This window comes from Lagenorhynchus albirostris, chromosome 8, assembly GCF_949774975.1.
Source record: "Lagenorhynchus albirostris chromosome 8, mLagAlb1.1, whole genome shotgun sequence".
NCBI classification, from domain to species: Eukaryota; Metazoa; Chordata; class Mammalia; order Artiodactyla; family Delphinidae; genus Lagenorhynchus; species Lagenorhynchus albirostris.
In genome coordinates, this window is record NC_083102.1 from 86221939 (window position 1) to 86241133 (window position 19195).

General features: G+C 36.9%; 2 protein-coding genes across 3 annotated transcripts in view; one reads left to right on the forward strand and one right to left on the reverse strand.

Annotated features, from left to right (window-relative positions):
• PMPCB (peptidase, mitochondrial processing subunit beta) lies at positions 1-18156 on the forward strand. The gene is made up of 13 exons (XM_060157237.1): positions 1-121; positions 1169-1309; positions 2033-2119; positions 2478-2607; positions 7819-8017; positions 8390-8469; positions 11002-11114; positions 11980-12123; positions 13627-13787; positions 14719-14804; positions 14888-14976; positions 15139-15214; positions 15304-18156. Exons 1-13 carry the CDS (start codon positions 23-25, stop codon positions 15366-15368), a joined length of 1470 nt encoding a protein of 489 aa, XP_060013220.1. The 5' UTR covers positions 1-22; the 3' UTR covers positions 15369-18156.
• DNAJC2 (DnaJ heat shock protein family (Hsp40) member C2) overlaps positions 15557-19195 on the reverse strand; it is a 27435-nt gene continuing 23796 nt past the window's right edge. For both annotated transcript variants that reach the window (XM_060157234.1, XM_060157235.1), the window contains exons 14-17: positions 18907-19007; positions 18677-18784; positions 15977-16131; positions 15557-15710 (exon numbers count right to left, since the gene is read on the reverse strand). In XM_060157234.1, coding sequence (XP_060013217.1) covers positions 15636-15710; positions 15977-16131; positions 18677-18784; positions 18907-19007 — 439 coding nt within the window. In that variant the 3' untranslated portion in view covers positions 15557-15635. The remainder of the gene's footprint in view (positions 15711-15976; positions 16132-18676; positions 18785-18906; positions 19008-19195) is intronic.

Sequence of the window (19195 nt, forward strand, 5' to 3'; positions counted from 1 at the left end):
CTTCGCACAGGCCCGAGGGAAGATGATGGCGGCGGCGGCCCGAGCGGTGCTGTTCCCCGCGGCGCGGCGGAGGCTCTGCGGTTTCACCGAGAGGCTCCTGGCCGGAAGTGCTGCCGGGCGGGTGAGCTTCCCTCCACTTGTTTGGGTGCCGCCGGGACCAGGCTAGGCCGGGCCTCTCCCGCAGAACTCCGCGCGGCGAGCCTGAGTCTCGGGCGCCCGGCCGGGCCGCGGGCGTCGGATCCACACCCCGCCCCACCCGCAACGGCGGGTCGGGCCTTCCCAGCCGGGACCCGTGGGGCATCAGGCGGCCGGGGACGCTTATCTCCCGCCGGCGCTGGTCTGGCTTTTGTACCCCGCAGCGCGTGACCCGCCAGTGACGTGTGGCATGACCCTGGTTTACCGACTCCCTGCCCTAGTCACTCGGGAGTCATAAAGAGTGCGTGTTGATCACTAAAATCGCAGTGGTTGACATTGGGGGAAATTAAAAAGTGAGGACCCCGCCTGCCCCGAGTTCTTTTTTCTTAAAACTGATCGTCTTCATCATCAACTCTGCTTCCCGTGAACCAGGGGGTAGCTAAAGGAAAAGTTTGTCTGTATATGTATATTTCTCGTGCAAGACTAGCTTTGTCTAGAGGAAAAGAAAAGCTGGGGATGGGCGAATAGTCCATAGGCAACAAGTCAGTCAGCCAGAGTATATCTTGAGCACCTGCCCTTCTTCCTGCCTTCTCTTTTTCTGGCTTTTTAAAAACTGCTTTTCTTAAACGGTGGAAACCTTAAGCATTTCTACGTTGTGTATGGGTATTTTTATATTTTTCGCTCCCTTTCTTGGCTTCCCCCATTCACCAACCCCCGCTTCTGCCCTCTATGGTGAATATTAAACATTTCTAGGAGAAGTATTGAAATAAAAGTAGTTTCTTTCAGGATAATTATCATAACTGTTTATTTGCCGTAAGGAAAGGGCATATGTAGACATGTTGCTGGCTTTAGGAAAGTGGTTGGTTGAGGAATGTTCTCAACATAGGCCAGCCAAGGGGTGGGTCTCAGTGGAATAAAAGTTAAGGAGGAAAGAGTACTTTATAGAGTCTCTTTGGGATAGATTTGGTTTTCTAATCAACATTTCATATTAGAATAGTGATATGTTTTGCTTCTTTCCTCCACCCCCAACCAGTCACTATATTTTGGAGGAAACAGATTGAGAAGTACACAGGCTGCTACACAAGTTGTTCTGAATGTCCCTGAAACGCACGTAACCTGTTTGGAGAATGGACTCAGAGTGGCCTCTGAAGACTCTGGGCTCTCAACATGCACAGTAAGTGATTTAGTTTGACCCCTCATTAGGCGAGAGAGCAAACTGTTGATTTTAATTTAAGCTTTTCAGTTGGTTGGCAGGTGGTTGAAAGTAGCAGCAATTATTTTGCCTTGACAAGTGACTGTCACTTGTGAATCTCTTCCTGTGATACTTCCATACCACACGAGTGTCTACATCTGGTTCTTGTAGCCTGTTGTGTCATGTAGTGTTGATAATAATGAGAGAGATATATTTGCTGGACTACTCTGTGCCAAATGTTTTTACATATATTGTCTTATTTGATCTTTAAAATAGTTCTTTGTAGCAGGGATCATCATATCCATTTTACAGTTGAAAAACAGGATCAGAGAAGTTAAATGGTTTTGTCCAAGGTCACACAGCTAATACATGACAGAACCAGGATTTGAACCTAGATTTTCTGACAGTCTCTGATGTTCTTTACACTATACTTGTTAATTGACTGTAGTAACACATTGGGCTAAGAATCTGGGTCCTCAGTAAAGCTGGCAAGTAGGTATTTGTGGCACCCAGCAGTAACCTGATGACCAAAAGTTTTAAATCTCAGTTCATAGGACCTTACTGTCAGTCCACTCAAGAAGACTTTAATGTTAAGGCTGGAAAGCATTTGTCAGAAAAAGGAAGAAGACTGCCCCCTACCCCTACCCCATCCCCTCAAAAGAAAGAAGATGTTGTCTTATTTAATTCTTACTTGATTGCATTAAGGTTGGGCTCTGGATTGATGCTGGAAGTAGATATGAAAATGAGAAGAATAATGGAACAGCTCACTTTCTGGAGCATATGGCTTTCAAGGCAAGTTGTAAGACTTTTTTTTTTAATGCATTTTCTTTAAGAGGCAGTAAACACAAAATCTCATTCTCAGGTAAGGAGAACTATAATAGTATAGCATGTTTTACTTTTAAAATCTTTTTTTCAGGATAATTACCTGAAATAATTACTGATAATTGCTCTGTAGAGCGAAACAAGGATTTTCTCTTGGGATGTAAGGGTCATTTGAACGTACGCCACTATTTCTGAAGCCTGATGTACTTTAGAAACCAAATTTGGTCCTTACATAGGCTTATGTCCTCATATTCATTGTCTGAAGTGTTTAGAACAGATGAGGGATAAAGGAAGAGGTCATAATTTTTTTTTTCCTCTTTTATTTCAGGGCACCAAAAAGAGATCCCAGTTAGATCTGGAACTTGAGATTGAAAACATGGGTGCTCATCTCAACGCCTATACTTCCAGGGAGCAGACTGTATATTATGCCAAAGCATTCTCTAAAGATTTGCCAAGAGGTATTGTTATTATTTATACTGCAGATATGTAATTTCCACAGGAATTCAGAAATGATTTAGTGCTGTTTACATTATGTTTGTTGAGAAAGAAAATGAAAAAAATGAACCAAACTTTGATTGAGGGGGCACCTGTTTTTATTTTTTCCTCCAAATATGAGAAATGATAAAAATATTTGTAGGCTGCAGGACTTGTGCAAACCAGGCCCTAACACTTGATTCAAATATTACTTCCTCCAGAGCCATACCTGTGTAGTGAACTATTTTTAATTGTTTTATTATTTGTTTACTTTTACTGCCTACTTTTTGTTTTGTTTTTTTCTCCTGTTATCTGAATATTTTATTTCTACAAGTCAGAACAGATTTTCTATCTACTGACTGCTGGGCTTTGTTTTTGAACAAAACTTGCTTGCTTCTTTATTGCATTTGCACATTCTGGTTCCTCATCCTGGAGTGCACTTCTTTCTTACTGTCTTTTCCATTAATTTTTTTCAAAATTCAATTTATTTAAACTAAAAAACCCCACAAAAACCCAATACAGATCACCGATCCCCCACCCCCCGCCCCAGCAATGATCAGTCTGTTCTCTGTATCTATGAGCTTGGGTGTTTTTTTGTTTTCGACTTTTTTTTCCCCACATATAAGAGAGATCATATGATATTTGTTATTTCTCTGTCTGACTTTTTCGCTTAGCATAATGCCATTGAAGTTCATCCATGCCATTGCAAGTGGCAAGATTTCATTCTTTTTTATGGCTGAGTAATAATACTCCTCTTTGTATGTGAGTGTGTATTTGTGTATCACAACTTCTTTATCCATTCACTCATTGATGAACACCTAGGTTGTTTCCATATCTTGGCTGTTGTACATAATGCAGTGAACACGGAGGTAGGTCTTTTCAAGTTAGTGTTTTTGTTTTCTTTGGATAAATGTGCAGAAGTGGAATTGCTGGATTGTATGGTAGTTCTATTTTTAATTTTTTAAGGAAATTCCATGTTGTTTTCTATCGTGGCTGCACCAGTTTACATTCCCACCAACAGTGTAAAAGGGTTTCCTTTTCTCCACATCCTTGCTAACCCTTGTCTCTAGTCTTTTTGATAGTAGCCATTCTGACAGTTATGGGGTGATATCTCATTGTCATTTTGATTTGCACTTTCCTGATGATTAATGATGTTGAGAATCTTTTCATGTACCTGTTGGCCATCTGTGTGTCTTCTTTGGAAAAATGTTTATTTAGATCTTCTGCCCATCTTTTAATCTGATTGTTTGTTTTCTTCCTGTTGGTTTCTGTGGGTTCTTCATATATTTTGTATATTCGCCCCTTATCAGATATATGATTTGCAAATATCGTCTTCCATTCAGGAGGTTGCATTTTCATTTTGTTGATGTGCAGAAGCTTTTTAGTTTGATGTAGTTCTACTTGTTCATTTTTGCTTTCGATGTCAGGTTCAAAAAATCATCACCAAGACTTATGTCAAGGAGCTTACTACTTCCTCAGTTTTCTTCTAGCAGTTTTATGGTTTCAGGCCTTCTGTTCAAGCCTTTAATTAATTTTGAGTTAATTTTTGTGTATAATAGGTGTCCAATTTCATTCTTTTCCATGTGGCCGATTTTCCCACACCATTTATTGAAGAGACTATCCTTTCCTTGTTTTATATTTTTGGATCTTTGTTGTAAATTAATTGATCATATATGCTTGGGTATATTCTGGGCTCTCTGTTGTGTTCCACTGATTCAGTACCTAGTTTTATGTATCATACTGATTTGATTACTGTTCTTTGTAATGTTTGAAATCAGGGAGCATGATGCTTTCAGCTTTGTTCTTCTTTCTCAAGATTGCTTTAGCTATTTGGGGTCTTTTGTGGTTCCATACAAATTTTAGGATTGTTCATTATATTTCTGTGAAAAATGCCATTGGAATTTTTTTTTTTTTTTGCGGTACGCGGGCCTCTCACTGTTGTGGCCTCTCCCGATGCGGAGCACAGGCTCCGGACACGCAGGCTCAGCGGCCATGGCTCACGGGCCTAGCCGCTCCGCGGCATGTGGGATCTTCCCGGACCGGGGCATGAACCCGTGTCCCCTGCATCAGCAGGCGGACTCTCAACCACTGTGCCACCAGGGAAGCCTGCCATTGGAATTTTGATAGGGATTGCATTGAGTCTGTATATTGCTTTTGGTAGCTTGGACATTTTAACAACATTAATTCTTCTAATCCATGAGTGTGGACTATCTTTCCATTTCCTTGTGTTGTTTTCTTTCATTAATGTCTTGTAGTTTTCCTCGATTAAATTTATTCCTAAGTATTTTATTCCTTTTGATGCAATTGTAAATGGGATTACTTCTTATTTTCTCTTGCTGATAGTTCATTATTAGTGTATAGGAACATAACAGATTTTTGCTTATTGACTTTGTATCCTACAGCTTCACTGAATTCGTTTATTAGTCCTAACAGTTTATTTGATGGAGTCTTTAGTGTTTTTTATATGTAATATCATGTCATCTGCAAATTGTGATAGTTTTACTTCTTCCTTTCCAATTTGGATGCCTTTGATTTCTTTTTCTTGCCTAATTGCTCTGACTAGGAGCAATTTTTTTATTCCTTTTTTGTTACAAAAACTCTGAAGCAGAATAAGCAAGTGTTCACTTAAAAGATTATTGATGATTGTTTTCATAGCAATAAAATAAAATAGATTTTATTTTTATTTTGTAGAAGTAAAATAATTATTCTGACAGCATAACTATTTTTTGTAGTTACCATGTTGTAGAGTGTTTTGGATATCTTAAGGGAAAGTTATTACACAAAACATTTCCCAGTGGGAGAATTAATGAAAAAATGTAGCAGTTTTAGTGCTAATTGGTGAGACTATTAATCTTTAAGGTCCTTGTATAGTTGTAGTTAATTTCATTACTTTGAAATTTTGGATTCCTAATAGGCTTTCATTAATAATGTTTGAATGCCACTTTACACAAGTACCTTTGTATATATGTAATTTGTGTATATATCATCTCATTTGATCAGCATAGTAATCAGATAAGTGTCTCCACTGTGCAGTTGTGGAAATTGAGGCGCAGCCCAGACTGTGACTTTCCCCGGATCACATAACTTAGTGGCTTACTGTGGACTCAAATGCGTGTCTTCTCACTCAGATTCACTGTGTCCGGTTGCTTTGTCAAAACAACAAAACAAAACACCTACCACCTGCAAATAAATAAAGTAAAATTTTCATAACATGGTAGCCTAACTTGTGCATTAAAACCAATGAAAATGAAAACAGTGGAGGGTGTGTTAGTTTGAATTGCAAAAAACATTGGTTAGATTCTTAATGATTTCCGTAGAAATAGTTTTTGCCCCAGGACTAGTTAGGCACTAAGAACAAAGGGCTAGGCCAGGCTACTTTAAGGGACTGTTGATTCTAGCCTGTTTCTCTCCTTTATTTACACAGAGAACAGCAAAGAAAGCAAAAAAGAGGACTAGAGAAAGGAAGAGAGAATTTAGAAGACCTTTTTTTTTTTCTTTCTGGCTTCTGGCTGGGAAGGACAGAGTCCCTGTTAGTGGGAGTGGAAATGGAAAAGAGAGGCGCTCTTTGAGGAATCCAAAATGGAAGTGCTCTCTGAGGCAGATCCCACTTTGGGAATTTGCTTGAGGCTTTTATACTCTCAGTTGGGTGAAACCTGGTGTGTGAGGTAATAATTAGATGCTTAGACAAGTGGTCTTCAAACTTTTATGATCATCCATTCTTATCAGTAAGAGACTTGAACATATATCCTCAATATAGGTATATGTATAAATTAAATACATGTACTGCTGTACTAATATATACAGTGTTACATATACATTAGAAAGAGAGAAGATTCTGAGTAAAACATAAATATTGGGAAATATGAATCCCCACTTTAGAAGGTACCAATCTAGACTACTACTTCCACATAAAGGGGGGTCTTCACACAGGATCCCTTGTCCTCCCACCTGTCTTTGGGCTCTTCCTTACCCACCTGGGCCTTTATTTCTCTTGTCGGGACAGATAGGTTTTTTTTGTTTGTTTTTTGTTTTTAAATTTTATTGGAGCATAGTTGATTTACAACATTGTGTTAGAGAGATGGTTTTACAGATAATTTTTTCTTTTCGCCCAGGATCTAGCAGTCTGTTTTGTCATGTTGGGTAGTCTGTAGAGGTAATTAATTACAGGAGGTCCTTGGTATTTGAACATTATTGCTTCTGAGACAAGTCACCTTAAAGTGAACTTAAAACAAGGAACAGAAATTTATAGCAGAGTAACAAAATGAAACTAAAGTTTATAAATCTGTTTTATATTGACTAAAATTTAGACTGTGATTGCAACTATATACTAATTCTTCAAGGATAGTTTAGGTTTTCCTTTTTTGGAGAAGTATGTACTTTTTCTGATAAAATTGCTTAAAAGCATGATAAATCCTTTAGTTCACTTGTGGCTTTTTGCAAATTAGGGTCATTTTTGTATAAATACTTGAGGGTTTTATCAGTTTTTCCAAGGGTCGCTTTTAATCCTTTGATAGTCATGTTATCTCTTTTAGGGTACCTATCCTTTTTTTTCAAATGTTAACTGCTCCAGCTCTGTTGGATCATCATTTATCAGTGATTTTACTAATTAATGGTCAGAATCTAACCAGCATTGACCAGAATCTAACCAACACTGACCATTAACTGGAGTTAAGTGGGGAAAGATATTTGAGAGGACACTAATTCTGTAAGTGGTTCATTGGGGGTATATATTAGATTATGATGGTTCTTGGCTTCTTAATATAGTAGCCTCGTTGCTGTGGGATCTTGGGTAGTAACTATTTGGGTGATGTCAGCTCTCTGTGTGTACCTGTGTGCTCTGGGTAGATAGATAATTTTCTCCTTACCATTGTCACAGAGAACAATATACAGTTATATGCAGATTTCCATGACCGTTCTGAAGTGGTTGTAGGCAGTCATTTTACAAGTGTTGTGGGGACTTCTGGCAAATTTAGTCTTCTTCAAGTTCATCTGTACCACAGGGGATTGCATTTCTCATTTTAATTTAGTCCTTCTAGGTATATCAAATTATAGAAACATTTATTTCTTCTCAGTTTAATCATTTAGTCAATATTGAGTGATGGTCACTATCATTGTTTCTGATGCTAATTTAATAGATTTTAAATAGTGAAAATTTAAGATTTTAGTGTTTCTTCTTGTGTTTTATTTTCAATAAGCTGTAGAAATCCTTGCTGATATAATACAAAACAGCACATTGGGAGAAGCAGAGATTGAACGTGAACGTGGAGTAATCCTTAGAGAGATGCAGGAAGTTGAAACCAATTTACAAGAAGTTGTTTTTGATTATCTTCATGCCACAGCTTATCAAAATACTGCACTTGGACGGACAATTTTGGGACCAACTGAAAATATCAAGTAGGTATAATTCTCAGATTTTTTTTTTTGAGAAAAAATTTGAATTGTGAAAATTAACATTCACATTCAAAAAGTATGTTTCAGAAAGTAATTTTTTACCCCCAATAATCTGAATGAAATTGTACTTAAGCTACACTTTAGCCCCACCTAACTCCCAGGTGTCTGGGTTTGTAGCTACTTCTGGAATAAACAAGTGATGGTATTAAATCTTTTTTTTTTTGATATATACTTTGATACTTGTTGCATATATCCTATTTCTGACTGCATTTAACTTAGAACACCTTTAAGGTCCAATTTAATTTCAGGTATATTATGTGAGGATCTGTGCTTTTAAATTTCCTTTTAATATTGCTTTTCTTACTCCACTTACAGGTCTATAAATCGTAAGGACTTAGTGGATTATATAACCACACATTATAAGGGGCCAAGAATAGTACTTGCTGCTGCTGGAGGTTAGTTTAAGTTTCTGTGACTGTTTTAAACACAGAGTGATGTACTTATCAGTTTGATCCTATTGGCAGATGTCTTTAGAGGTTTTATTTAGAGAGCAGATTGTTAAATGTGCTGGGTAAGGGCAGTATGGAGCCCTGGAACCAGACTTTTCCTCTGTCTTCTCTTTAGTAGAGGTTTTCTTTTCTTTTTTCTTTTAATTTTTATTTATTTTTGGCTGTGTTGGGTCTTCGTTGCTGCACACGGGCTTCCTCTCGTTGCAGCGAGCGGGGGCCACTCTTCGTTGCAGTGTACGGGTTTCTCATTGCGGTGGCTTCTCTTGTTGTGGAGCATGGGCTCTAGGCACGCGGGCTCCAGAGCGCCGGCTCAGTAGTTGTGGCACACGGGCTTAGTTGCTCTTCAACATATGGGATCTTCCCGGACCAGGGCGCAAACCTGTGTCCCTTGCGTTGGCAGGTGGATTCTTAACCACTGGCCACCAGGGAAGCCCAATAGAGTTTTTCAGTGGGAAAATGTAGTGACCCTCCAATATGTAAGTGTGCACACATAATGGAATTTCCTTGTAAGAAAAGGGCAAATGAGTGAACTGGGAGATAATGAGACTTGGAAGATGGTGTTCTACGGTTTGGGAATCTCTTGAGATTTTAAATTTCTTGAGAACCAGCTTCATCCTTGGTCAGGCGTGGTATGAGTATGTTACGTTGTTTATTCATTCTTTGATTTGTTCGTTCTTTCAGTAAGATCTGCTAGTTACTGAAAAGGGGAAGTATATGGGGGATTAGGAGAATATTTAATGGGAATCTGAACATGCAAGTGGCATCTGGACAAGGCTTCCTTGTGAGAACATGTTTGAAGCCAGTGAATGAAAGAAAATTCACATTAGATTTTGCTAGATTTCCTGGTAATCTGAATTTAGGCAAATTGTACATTTTATTGGTTTCCAGTTTTGTGTTCTCTTTCTCTTTTTAGGACAAAGTGAAGATACATGGAATGTTCTTTTGTGTAAATTTTTCTCTCTTTAGAAATGACAATAAATTAAAATTCTAGTTGCCCTGGATAGACTTTAGGCTCATTACTTGGGAATAATGGAGAAGATGAAAATGAGGGTTAAATATCTTAAAACATGTTGCCTTTGTGTGGCAGATAAGTGTGCTCTGAAGTTATCTTGAGTTAGTAACATTGTTTCTAAAATGGCTGGGGTTCAACAATTGAAACTGCCTTGGAAAGGGGAACACTATTGGTTGGATGGGGCCTCAGCAGCTAAGCTGTCAGGAATGTCTCTGCCATTGTTGGTGGCATATGGATGCAGTGGGTTTTATCATAGTTCATTGGTTCATTTTAACATCACCAGAGTTGGGATATCTTACAATTAATTAATGGCCTATCCTAGATTAATTAGCATTTTGTCTTATTGGTACATAAGTGATGATATTTCTTATCAACAGTGGCATCTTCAGTGAAATAGGCCAGAGTTAGCTTGATTTGAAAAAATAAAATTTACCGGCTCCCCTGCCTTTTGGATAGAGGTAAGCAGAGGTGGTGCTGGGGCAGGAGCTGAATATCTGGGACATCCAACCAGGAGGGCTATAGGTGAAGGTAGTAAAACAGTGGAAGTGGTTGTTAAGTGCTGAGAACTGTGTGCGTGTTCATGGCTCTGCACTCTCTGCTTGTCATCCTTGTATCACCAGGGTCTTCCTATTGTTTTGTCACCCTCTGGATTGATATCTAAGGCGGCTCTCCTACATAGTGATTGTGAAAACGTGTGTAATCATTCATTGTCTTGTTTTATACCAGAGATTTGTTTGGAAATATGGGTGTAGTTGTGCTTTTATGTTCTAATAGAATGTTTCATTAAAAAAAAAATCTTGTGATATTTTTTAAGGCACTTACCCATGTTTAAATTTGTCTTGTAAGTTTAGGAATCTCTCACTGACTGAATCTGTTTGGATCCCAAGTTTGGAAAATAAGGGATATAGAATCTAAGTAACTCTTTAAGTTTTGGATGGCAAGTAGTGAGTGTTTGAATAGCTATGAATTTATTCAGAAATTTGTATGAGGTTATTTTGTTCCTGTATTTTGATAGCAGAGCACAGAGAATGAAGCATATCTTGTATCCATCTTTCTTTAAATGATAGTTATTCTTTTCTACTTTAAAAAATTTATTGAAAGGTGACTTTTCCTTGCTAGTTTGCATTCTAGGAGTTTTAATTATTCAATATAACATGATTCTGCATGGAAAATGGTATTTTCAAGCTATCTAATTATCCTTATCTGTGAATCCATTGGTATGTTATGAAAACTGTGATGGTTCTTCAGAATGAGAAAGCTGTGCAGCCCCAAGCCTTATAACAAGGGAAAGAGTGTGCTCTGTGAGCTTACTCTTAAAAAGGCTTTTAGTCAGAGCAAGTAGTCCGTGTGTAACCTGTATCACATTATACCACCTTGAGCTTATTGTAAACAGAAGTATTGGCAGTTCGTTGTGTGCTTTACATTGCACTGCTACTGGATATATAACGTATTTTCCTTCAATTTAGGGGTTTCCCATGATGAACTGCTTGAGTTAGCAAAGTTTCATTTTGGTGACTCTTTGTCCACACACAAAGGAGAAATACCAGCTCTGCCTCCCTGCAAATTCACAGGAAGTGAGGTAGGGCAAGCCTCCTAAGCTAGTGTTTAACCCTTTGGGTTTCTTGTGTTGTATTTATGAATGTGTGTAGCAAATGTGCCTGTTTCTAACAGTAAAATGGAAGAAGCCAAAGGAGTCCAGCCGAGGATGGACTCAGTTGTTTATATTCTTTCCTGTTCCATATATTTAACCACCTATTTTTCTTTCCTAAGGAAGTAAGGTTTTAAGAAAAATATAATTTGGTCTTTTTGTGCTTTTTGTTTGATACTATGCCCATTTTCCTATTGTAGGGCATAAAAGTTAATCTTTTATTTTAAAAACACCTCAAATTTTGACTTTTACATCAGGTTTATTCTTGGCTAAGTTCTGCCCACAGTACATTTCTGGGGGGTAGCTGTTAAAGCCAGAACTTATAGAGAACCTGCTACATGTCAGCTGTATCTTTAAGCCTCATTAGAAGCTTAGTTTGCCACATTAGGGATGATGCTCATATAGTTGTATCTGGAAAGAAGCCTGATGTTGGCAATTGCATAAGACTGTAGCATTGGCAGTACAAAAATAAGCCTGTTATGTCAAGATTAGCTTAAATTTAGAGAGTCAGAAAAATTCAGACTGACAAAAGATTATTTCTACCAGTGAAATAATGCATCGCTTTTTGACCAGGTAATTATCTGGTGGCTGTGTCTGGATTATTTCAAGTGGAGATCTTTTGGTGAACTTCTTCTAGACTATACAGTGTAATGAGGCCTAATTGTTTAAAAAACAAAGGAGTGTCATGGTGAGCATTTTAACTTTGCAGTTAATGGAGCTGGTGAGTTTGTTTCTTGTTAAGCATGTTATATAGTGGTAATCTTAACTAGAGCTTTGTATCCTTTATCCTAACTAGATTCGAGTGAGGGATGACAAGATGCCTTTGGCACATCTTGCAATAGCTGTTGAAGCTGTTGGTTGGGCACATCCAGATACAATCTGTCTCATGGTTGCAAACACACTGATTGGCAACTGGGATCGCTCTTTTGGAGGAGGAATGGTAAGTGATTTTAAAAGTAAATTTCCATAATAAATGAGAAGATGAAACTTCGTAGTATGAATTTTGACTTAAAATATAAACTGATCCTGGATTGCATCCTGGGCCAGAAAAAAACAATTTTTTTCTTTTGCCATATTGGCAAATTTTAAATAAGGATAGAAGGATTTGTTAATAGTAATATATCAGTGTTAATATCCTAATTTTAATAATTGTACTGAGGTAAATTTCCTTGTTTTTCAGAAGTGCACATTAAAAAGTATTCAGGGGTAAAAGGATATCTGCACTGTACTCTCAAACAATTGAAAAGTATGTTAAAGAGAATGATAAAGCAAAAAAAAAAATGGTAAAGTAACAGGTGTTAAGGAATTTGGATAAAGGAAATTCTTTGTACTATTTATGCTACTAGTCTGTAGTCTGAAATTACTTCAAAATACAAAGTGTATATATTTATACTCAAAGATTTTGAGAAAATACATTTCATATAAGTATCTTAGGCTTCACATGCAATATAATTTCAATTTTTTAAGCAAACAGCCCAAAGCTCTACAAATTGGGTTGATAATAGCTAATTATTTTTATTTTAAATTTTTGTTGTTGTTGGCAAAGCATATTGGCATGGGTTATTCAGTTTTTTGGTTGATATGGTTATAAATGATTATTAAACAAAGCTGGAACACAGAATTAGAAGTCATAACCATATCTCACATCAATCACTGCTAGAAGTGGAATGCTGGGCTGGATTGACCAAGGGACCCTGTAAACATACCTGAACTACAACCTGTGAGGTCAACCCATTTTTAATTTTAATTTTGGCCTGATTGGATTTTTCCTTTTAATTTTAATTTTATATTGGAGTATAGCTGATTTACAATGTTGTGTTATATGTACAGCTAAGTGATTCAGTTATATATACACATATATATCCATTCTTTTTCAAACTCTTTTCCCATTTAGGTTATTACAGAATATTGAGTAGAGTTCCCTGTTCTATACAGTAGGTTCCTTGTCGGTTATTTTATACACAGTAGTGTGTATATGTTAATCCCAAACTCCTAATTTATCCCTCTCCCAACCACGTTTCCCCTTTGGTAACCATGAGTTTGTTTTCAAAGTCTGTGAGTCTGTTTCTGTTTTGTAAATAAGTTCATTTGTATCTTATGTTTTTTAGATTCCACATGTAAGTGATATCACTGACTTCACTTAGTATGATAATCTCTAGGTCCATCAATATGTATTATTTTAGAAGTGGGTGCAGCTACTAAATTAATTACAAGGATTCACTGCTTTAACATTATGAATTTCTCTGGGGATGATGCATTGGGCTGGTGAGATTATTATAATTCTTAGTTTCAGTGAATTTTTGCTTTATTATTGAGATACTGCTGCATAAAACTGAGAAACTCAGCCTTTTAAGGCAGTCACGATTTTCACATCTCATTTTTCTTTCTGGTAATTTGGACATGTATACCTACAGTTCTCTTGGACAGTTTTTTTCCCTTACAGAATTTATCTAGCAAGCTGGCCCAGCTCACCTGTCATGGCAACCTCTGCCATAGCTTCCAGTCTTTCAACACTTCCTACACAGATACAGGATTATGGGGAATCTATATGGTTTGTGAACCAGCCACTGTTGCAGACATGCTACATGTTGTTCAAAAAGAATGGTGAGAAAAAATTTAAATCATGCTTAGAATTCCCACTTTAGACTAGTTTCTTTTTACACTGTTGATGCTGATTAATTTTTTATGGTGATGTTATTAGCATTTTATTAAGAGAACAAGACTTAAGTAGTAGCAGTTACTGCTGTGTTTTTAAAGATCACAGATATTTCTTCTAAGTTTCATGTGAAGCTGATTTATAGTATAGAAAATTCTTAATCATTAAGAAGCAGATTACTTCAGAAAGAATATCTTAAAAGTTAAAAATGTTTAAATGCCAAGTAGAATTCTAGGAAATATTTCTAAAAGTTACCTGGCTTGGAAAGGCTGTGTTATGAAAATGAACCTGAAGTTGCCATTGCTAAAAGAAAAATGTAGTGTTTTAGTCAAAACTAGTACCTTGAGACAGGCAGAAGGGCCCAAAGCTTCTTGGAAAACTTTTATTTAGCTCTGGTCCCTTTCCTCCACCATTCTTAAATGGCTTACATCTCTCTAAGTCTAGTTGGAGTGTAATCATTAATTATTAGGTTTAAGTTAGACTCAGCTGGATTCTTTTGAGAAACCAATGACCCACTGACCTATCTATCCCTTAACAAGTCAGATCCTATCAGATGGGGATTCATGAATTTTCAAAATGACTGTAGCATTTCTCAAAATGCAGTCAGCCTATTTTTATATTGTATTGAATCTCTGCTAACCATATCATTTTTGAGAAATTAACACTACCAGGAAAATAATCAGTAATACTTTAACTTTTGCTTAACTGTTGGGATCATTAGTAATTTCAACTTTTTACTAAATTGAAATCATAATCACTTGTACATTGTGGTGTAATACATAGAATATAGCATCCTTTCTTTCTTTTAGGTCATTAACTCATGAAACGCATAACATTTTCAAACTACTTTGACATTTGATTTTTCCAAATGGTTTTTAGGATGCGACTCTGTACAAGTGTCACTGAAAGTGAAGTTGCACGAGCCAAGAATCTTCTGAAAACAAACATGTTGCTGCAACTTGATGGTAAAAGAATTAAACACATAAGTCCTATTTTCACATGGTTGACTTACGTTCCAGTACTTAGTTTTCCCTTTTCTTTAAAACAGGTTCCACTCCCATCTGTGAAGATATTGGTAGGCAAATGTTATGCTATAATCGAAGAATTCCCATCCCTGAGCTTGAAGCAAGAATTGATGTAAGTAGTCCTTAGATACTATTGGGTCTTGTGTAAAATGATGCTTGTTACAACACCTGGAGATACACATCATAAATCTTGCTTTAGCTCTAAAATGTCCCAGGTATAGAATGTCTTCACTACTACAAAAAGCTCTGAATGCTTGTGTCTTCAATTTTTCAGGCTGTAAATGCTGAGATAATTCGAGAAGTGTGTACCAAATATATTTATGATAAGAGTCCAGCTGTTGCTGCTGTTGGTAAGCCTGGCTCCTTTTCTCCTATGCAGAAAGTTGGCTAGGGACTTTCCTTCTCTTTAGTTGTAACTGTCCTTTCTTTTAATCCTTAGGTCCCATTGAACAGCTACCAGATTTTAAACAGATTTGCAGTAACATGTGCTGGATTCATGATTAAAATGCTCCTAATAAACATATTTTGAACATATATATTTATAAAACCGAGACCTGCAAGTCCTAAAGAAAAAAAACGAACATCTATACTGGTAAATATGAATGAAATACTATCTCAGACTTTGAAAGAATAAGACCACCACAATGAATGGTAGATCTCTGAGAAATTATACTGGAACAACACACTTTAAGTATAGTTTTAAGAATAAAATTTTGTACAGTATTTTCAGTTTTATTATAAAAATGCACACACAACAAAGATTGTCATAAGTCATTTCTTGCCTCTACTTGCGTTCAGCACTTGTTCTTGAGCAGCTTTCTTTGCTTTTACCATTTCGACAAGTTCCTAGGAAGGGAAAAAGATGTTACTTACACCGAGAAGTTGTCAGAATTTGCAGACATTTCTAGTGTTTGGTATAAGTATGTAAAACATCCAAACTGGGGTAAATCTACTGAAAAGGTTGATTTTTTTTTTTAGTAACTGCCAGAGCTAGAATGTTTCTAAGGTTGGTTACTTCTAATATTGGCCCCACGACTACTGTGGTATTGAATAAGCACAAAAACATAATTTAAATGATTGATAATGGAATCTACACACTAAAGATCTACAACCTTATATCGTTTCATGCAGTCCTTCTTTGTCCTGCCAGGCACTGCTTCTGCTATTTTTTCCCATCTTTCAGGTGTATTTACTGGGTACGTTTTCAAAGCTTGTTCCAAAAGCTTCTGTTCTTCTGTTGTCCAAGGGGTGAAATCTGTGCATGGACCTGTTTAAGAAAAAATTTTGTTTGGAAAATTTTATTCTAATTGATAGAAAACTGTCCTGGAACACCTTCCCAGATGAGTCTTTTGGTACACATCTTGGTAAGTGCCCATTTGAATCTGTGATGTGCAATCTTGAACAGACCAAATTAGACGCACATATATACCTCTAGGTATTAATTAGGGAAAAAACTTTAGATAGCTCACATCCCAGAAAAATATGAGACTTTAAAGCACAATATGCTTTGTATTTCTGGTCTATCACAATCTAATCTTATATTCACCAGACTTTTTTAAAAAAAATCAGATTTAACATACACAGTTGGACTTCTGGGTTCGAAACCACAATCACAAGTCATTTAAGATTTCTGATAAATCTAGTTCCTTATAGCATAGTTCAAGAGCTGCCTCCTACTTAAAAACTTTTAGCCCGATGAGAGCCTGGAAACCATTCTCATTTTACACTGGGAGAAACAAGTTTAACAAAGCTAAGCCAAGCTCCCATGGTTTCAATGCTGTACAGCCAAGGTGCCATTTCCAGTGTGTCACTGTCACCACGTCCACTAAAATATTGTGGAGTCTACACTGTGCATCTCTACTAAACCAGACCTTTATGTTTGATAGAACACCTCATACATGTATCAGAAACAAATATATTCCTTCCTAAGATGCAAGAAGTATACATCCCACTTCTGTAGGAAAATGAAAATGTGAAAATGGTTAAAATGATTTGGTTATTCTAAGTTAATGGATTACTGACAGCTTAGTTATTTCAGATCATGCAGTGAAAACACAGTGGCACCTATCCTACCAGCAGTGAGACTACCTCTTGAAATTGTAACCTGTGAGATCAGGTACAAAGTAAAGCCTAGAAATCTAAGTTATTTCCCAATTAAAAACATACTCACAGACACAGTGAACAAGTTGAAAAACAACACACCTTACAACAAGGCAGAGAACTTGTATTTGAAGACAGATTAAAGACTGAAGCTTTTTTTGAAATCAGCTTTTAAAATTCCAGGAACCCCTTAGTGGAATTTCCTTTTATTAGTTTGAAGCCCCATTTAACACCATAGATTTAATTCATTTCCTCTCTCTTGGAAAAAAGATGGAACTGACATATAATTATTATCTGCTGCTTATTATCTGCTGTTATGATCCAGGGACTTCCCAATACCAAAATGAATGAAACATATAAAATTCCTATGAGAAATCACTATTCCAAAAAATGTGGCCAGCTTGCTGTTTACTGGAGCAGTTGAAGAGAGAGGGACCTGCCCATTAAATCCATAAAAAGAGGTAAAGGAGTCAGGCCCAAGTACCATATCACTCCTGCCCTCACAGGGTCACCCATCTGCCAGAAAGCACAACCATCAGTGTCTGCCTCCAGCACGGAAACTAGTCCCACAAGAAAGGGCTGAGAATAACGCAGTAATATTTGAATGTGTCTGATTTTTGTGGATGGCGTAAGGGGCAAGAGAATTACCTCCTTTAGAAGTGCCTTCCAAGTGTTCTGAAATTTCTTTGTTACTTATCTTTCTGAAAAGAGCCAAAATAATGCCCAGCCTAGACAAAAGTCACCCAATTTTGCAAATGCAACTTGCAAACGCAGAATGATTTTTTCCTCTTTATAGAACATTGTAAGTCTCTCCTAGTATTTTCAAATTGAAATTTTGGGATAATGAACCAGACCAAGAATACAGGAAAAGTGGGACCGTTAAGACAGGGACAGGTCATCATGAGGAGTCAAGGCTGTCAGTTAATCCCAAAACATACATTTGGCACTGTGATCTGGAAAGCATATCCAAGATTAGCTTAGTTTAGGGAGAAAAGGACTGGTGGCTCACAAATGCATGTAGTGAAAGAGAACTTTTCAAAGTTTTGTCAGCAACTCACATTAAGGAAAAAAATGTCACATCTCAGACACTTATACACATGAACAAAAGTTTCACAAATACCCACTTATGTAATAGGTGTAATGCTCTCTGATATTTTCTATTCATGATCCATTAAACTGATTTCATGACCCACCTCTGAGTCATAATTTGCATTTGAAACATACTGGTCCAGAGTAATCAAATTAACTAGAACACCCAAGACATGTCAGCACAACAAACTGTCTGTATAACTAACTTGTTCTGAGCCACGTAAGCTGCAGGCATGCTGCCCCTTTACTCCTGTCTTCCCTTAAAAACAAGGACCTTTCCTTATAGTGTATTTTTCAAAATCAGGAAATCAACCTTGATAAAAAATTATCTAGTCTACAGACCTTATTCAAATTTCAATTGTCCCAATATCCTTTAATACTGATTTGTAAAATCTGGTGAACAAAACAAACACAACCCCTCCCCTCATGGCATATGAAATGGAAGAACTGTAATTCTCAATGGTGCTGATGTAAAACTGTCCTGAAAACATCCGCTTTATACCTTTCAGTCTGCTAAATGCTTTCCATTCCATTCACTCTGAATGTAGACCGTAGATCTTGTATACTCTCACACAGATACATGGTTAGCATTTTCTACTCATAGAAAAATAAAATTTCATTACCTTCAAATCGTTCTGAAGGTGTTGCATTGTCTGCTTGACACACCACACCGTGTTCTTTTTTAAACTTATCAAAAGCCTTTCTGTTTATGTCATCTTTTTGATGAGGGTCTGAAAAGGGGAAAAAACTTTAATACAGATCAGCTCATTTAGTCTTTCATTAAATTGCATAGATTATTTTTAAAATATGTATTCAAGGTAGCAAAAAAATTGATTTGGCAAAACTAACTCACCAAGTTTTTGAAGACTCTTTGCTTTGCCAATAACATCTTTGGCGGTTCTCTTGACTCCAGAAGAAGAATGTATGTTCATGTAATTAGCAATAACTTCCCATCTAGAGCAACCGATACAAAAATAACGAAAAACCCCAAACAAAACCCAGAATGATCCCACATTTTTAATGCAGAAGGGTTAGCTATAACATCTAAAGAATTAGCTCTAAATTGGTGGTCTAATTATTACTATTGCCTGAACTATGTTTTTTGCTTTTCATATGTTTAAATCAACTGTGTATAATCTTGG

What these genes read in the sequence shown, in the direction of transcription:
- PMPCB (XM_060157237.1), top strand. Translation starts at nt 23, where the DNA reads ATGATGGCGGCGGCGGCCCGAGCGGTGCTGTTCCCCGCGGCGCGGCGG. An exon ending in GGACCAACTGAAAATATCAA is followed by an intron (nt 8,018 to 8,389) that starts GTAGGTATAATT and finishes CTCCACTTACAG; the next exon opens with GTCTATAAATCGTAAGGACT. An exon ending in CATGTTGTTCAAAAAGAATG is followed by an intron (nt 13,788 to 14,718) that starts GTGAGAAAAAAT and finishes AATGGTTTTTAG; the next exon opens with GATGCGACTCTGTACAAGTG.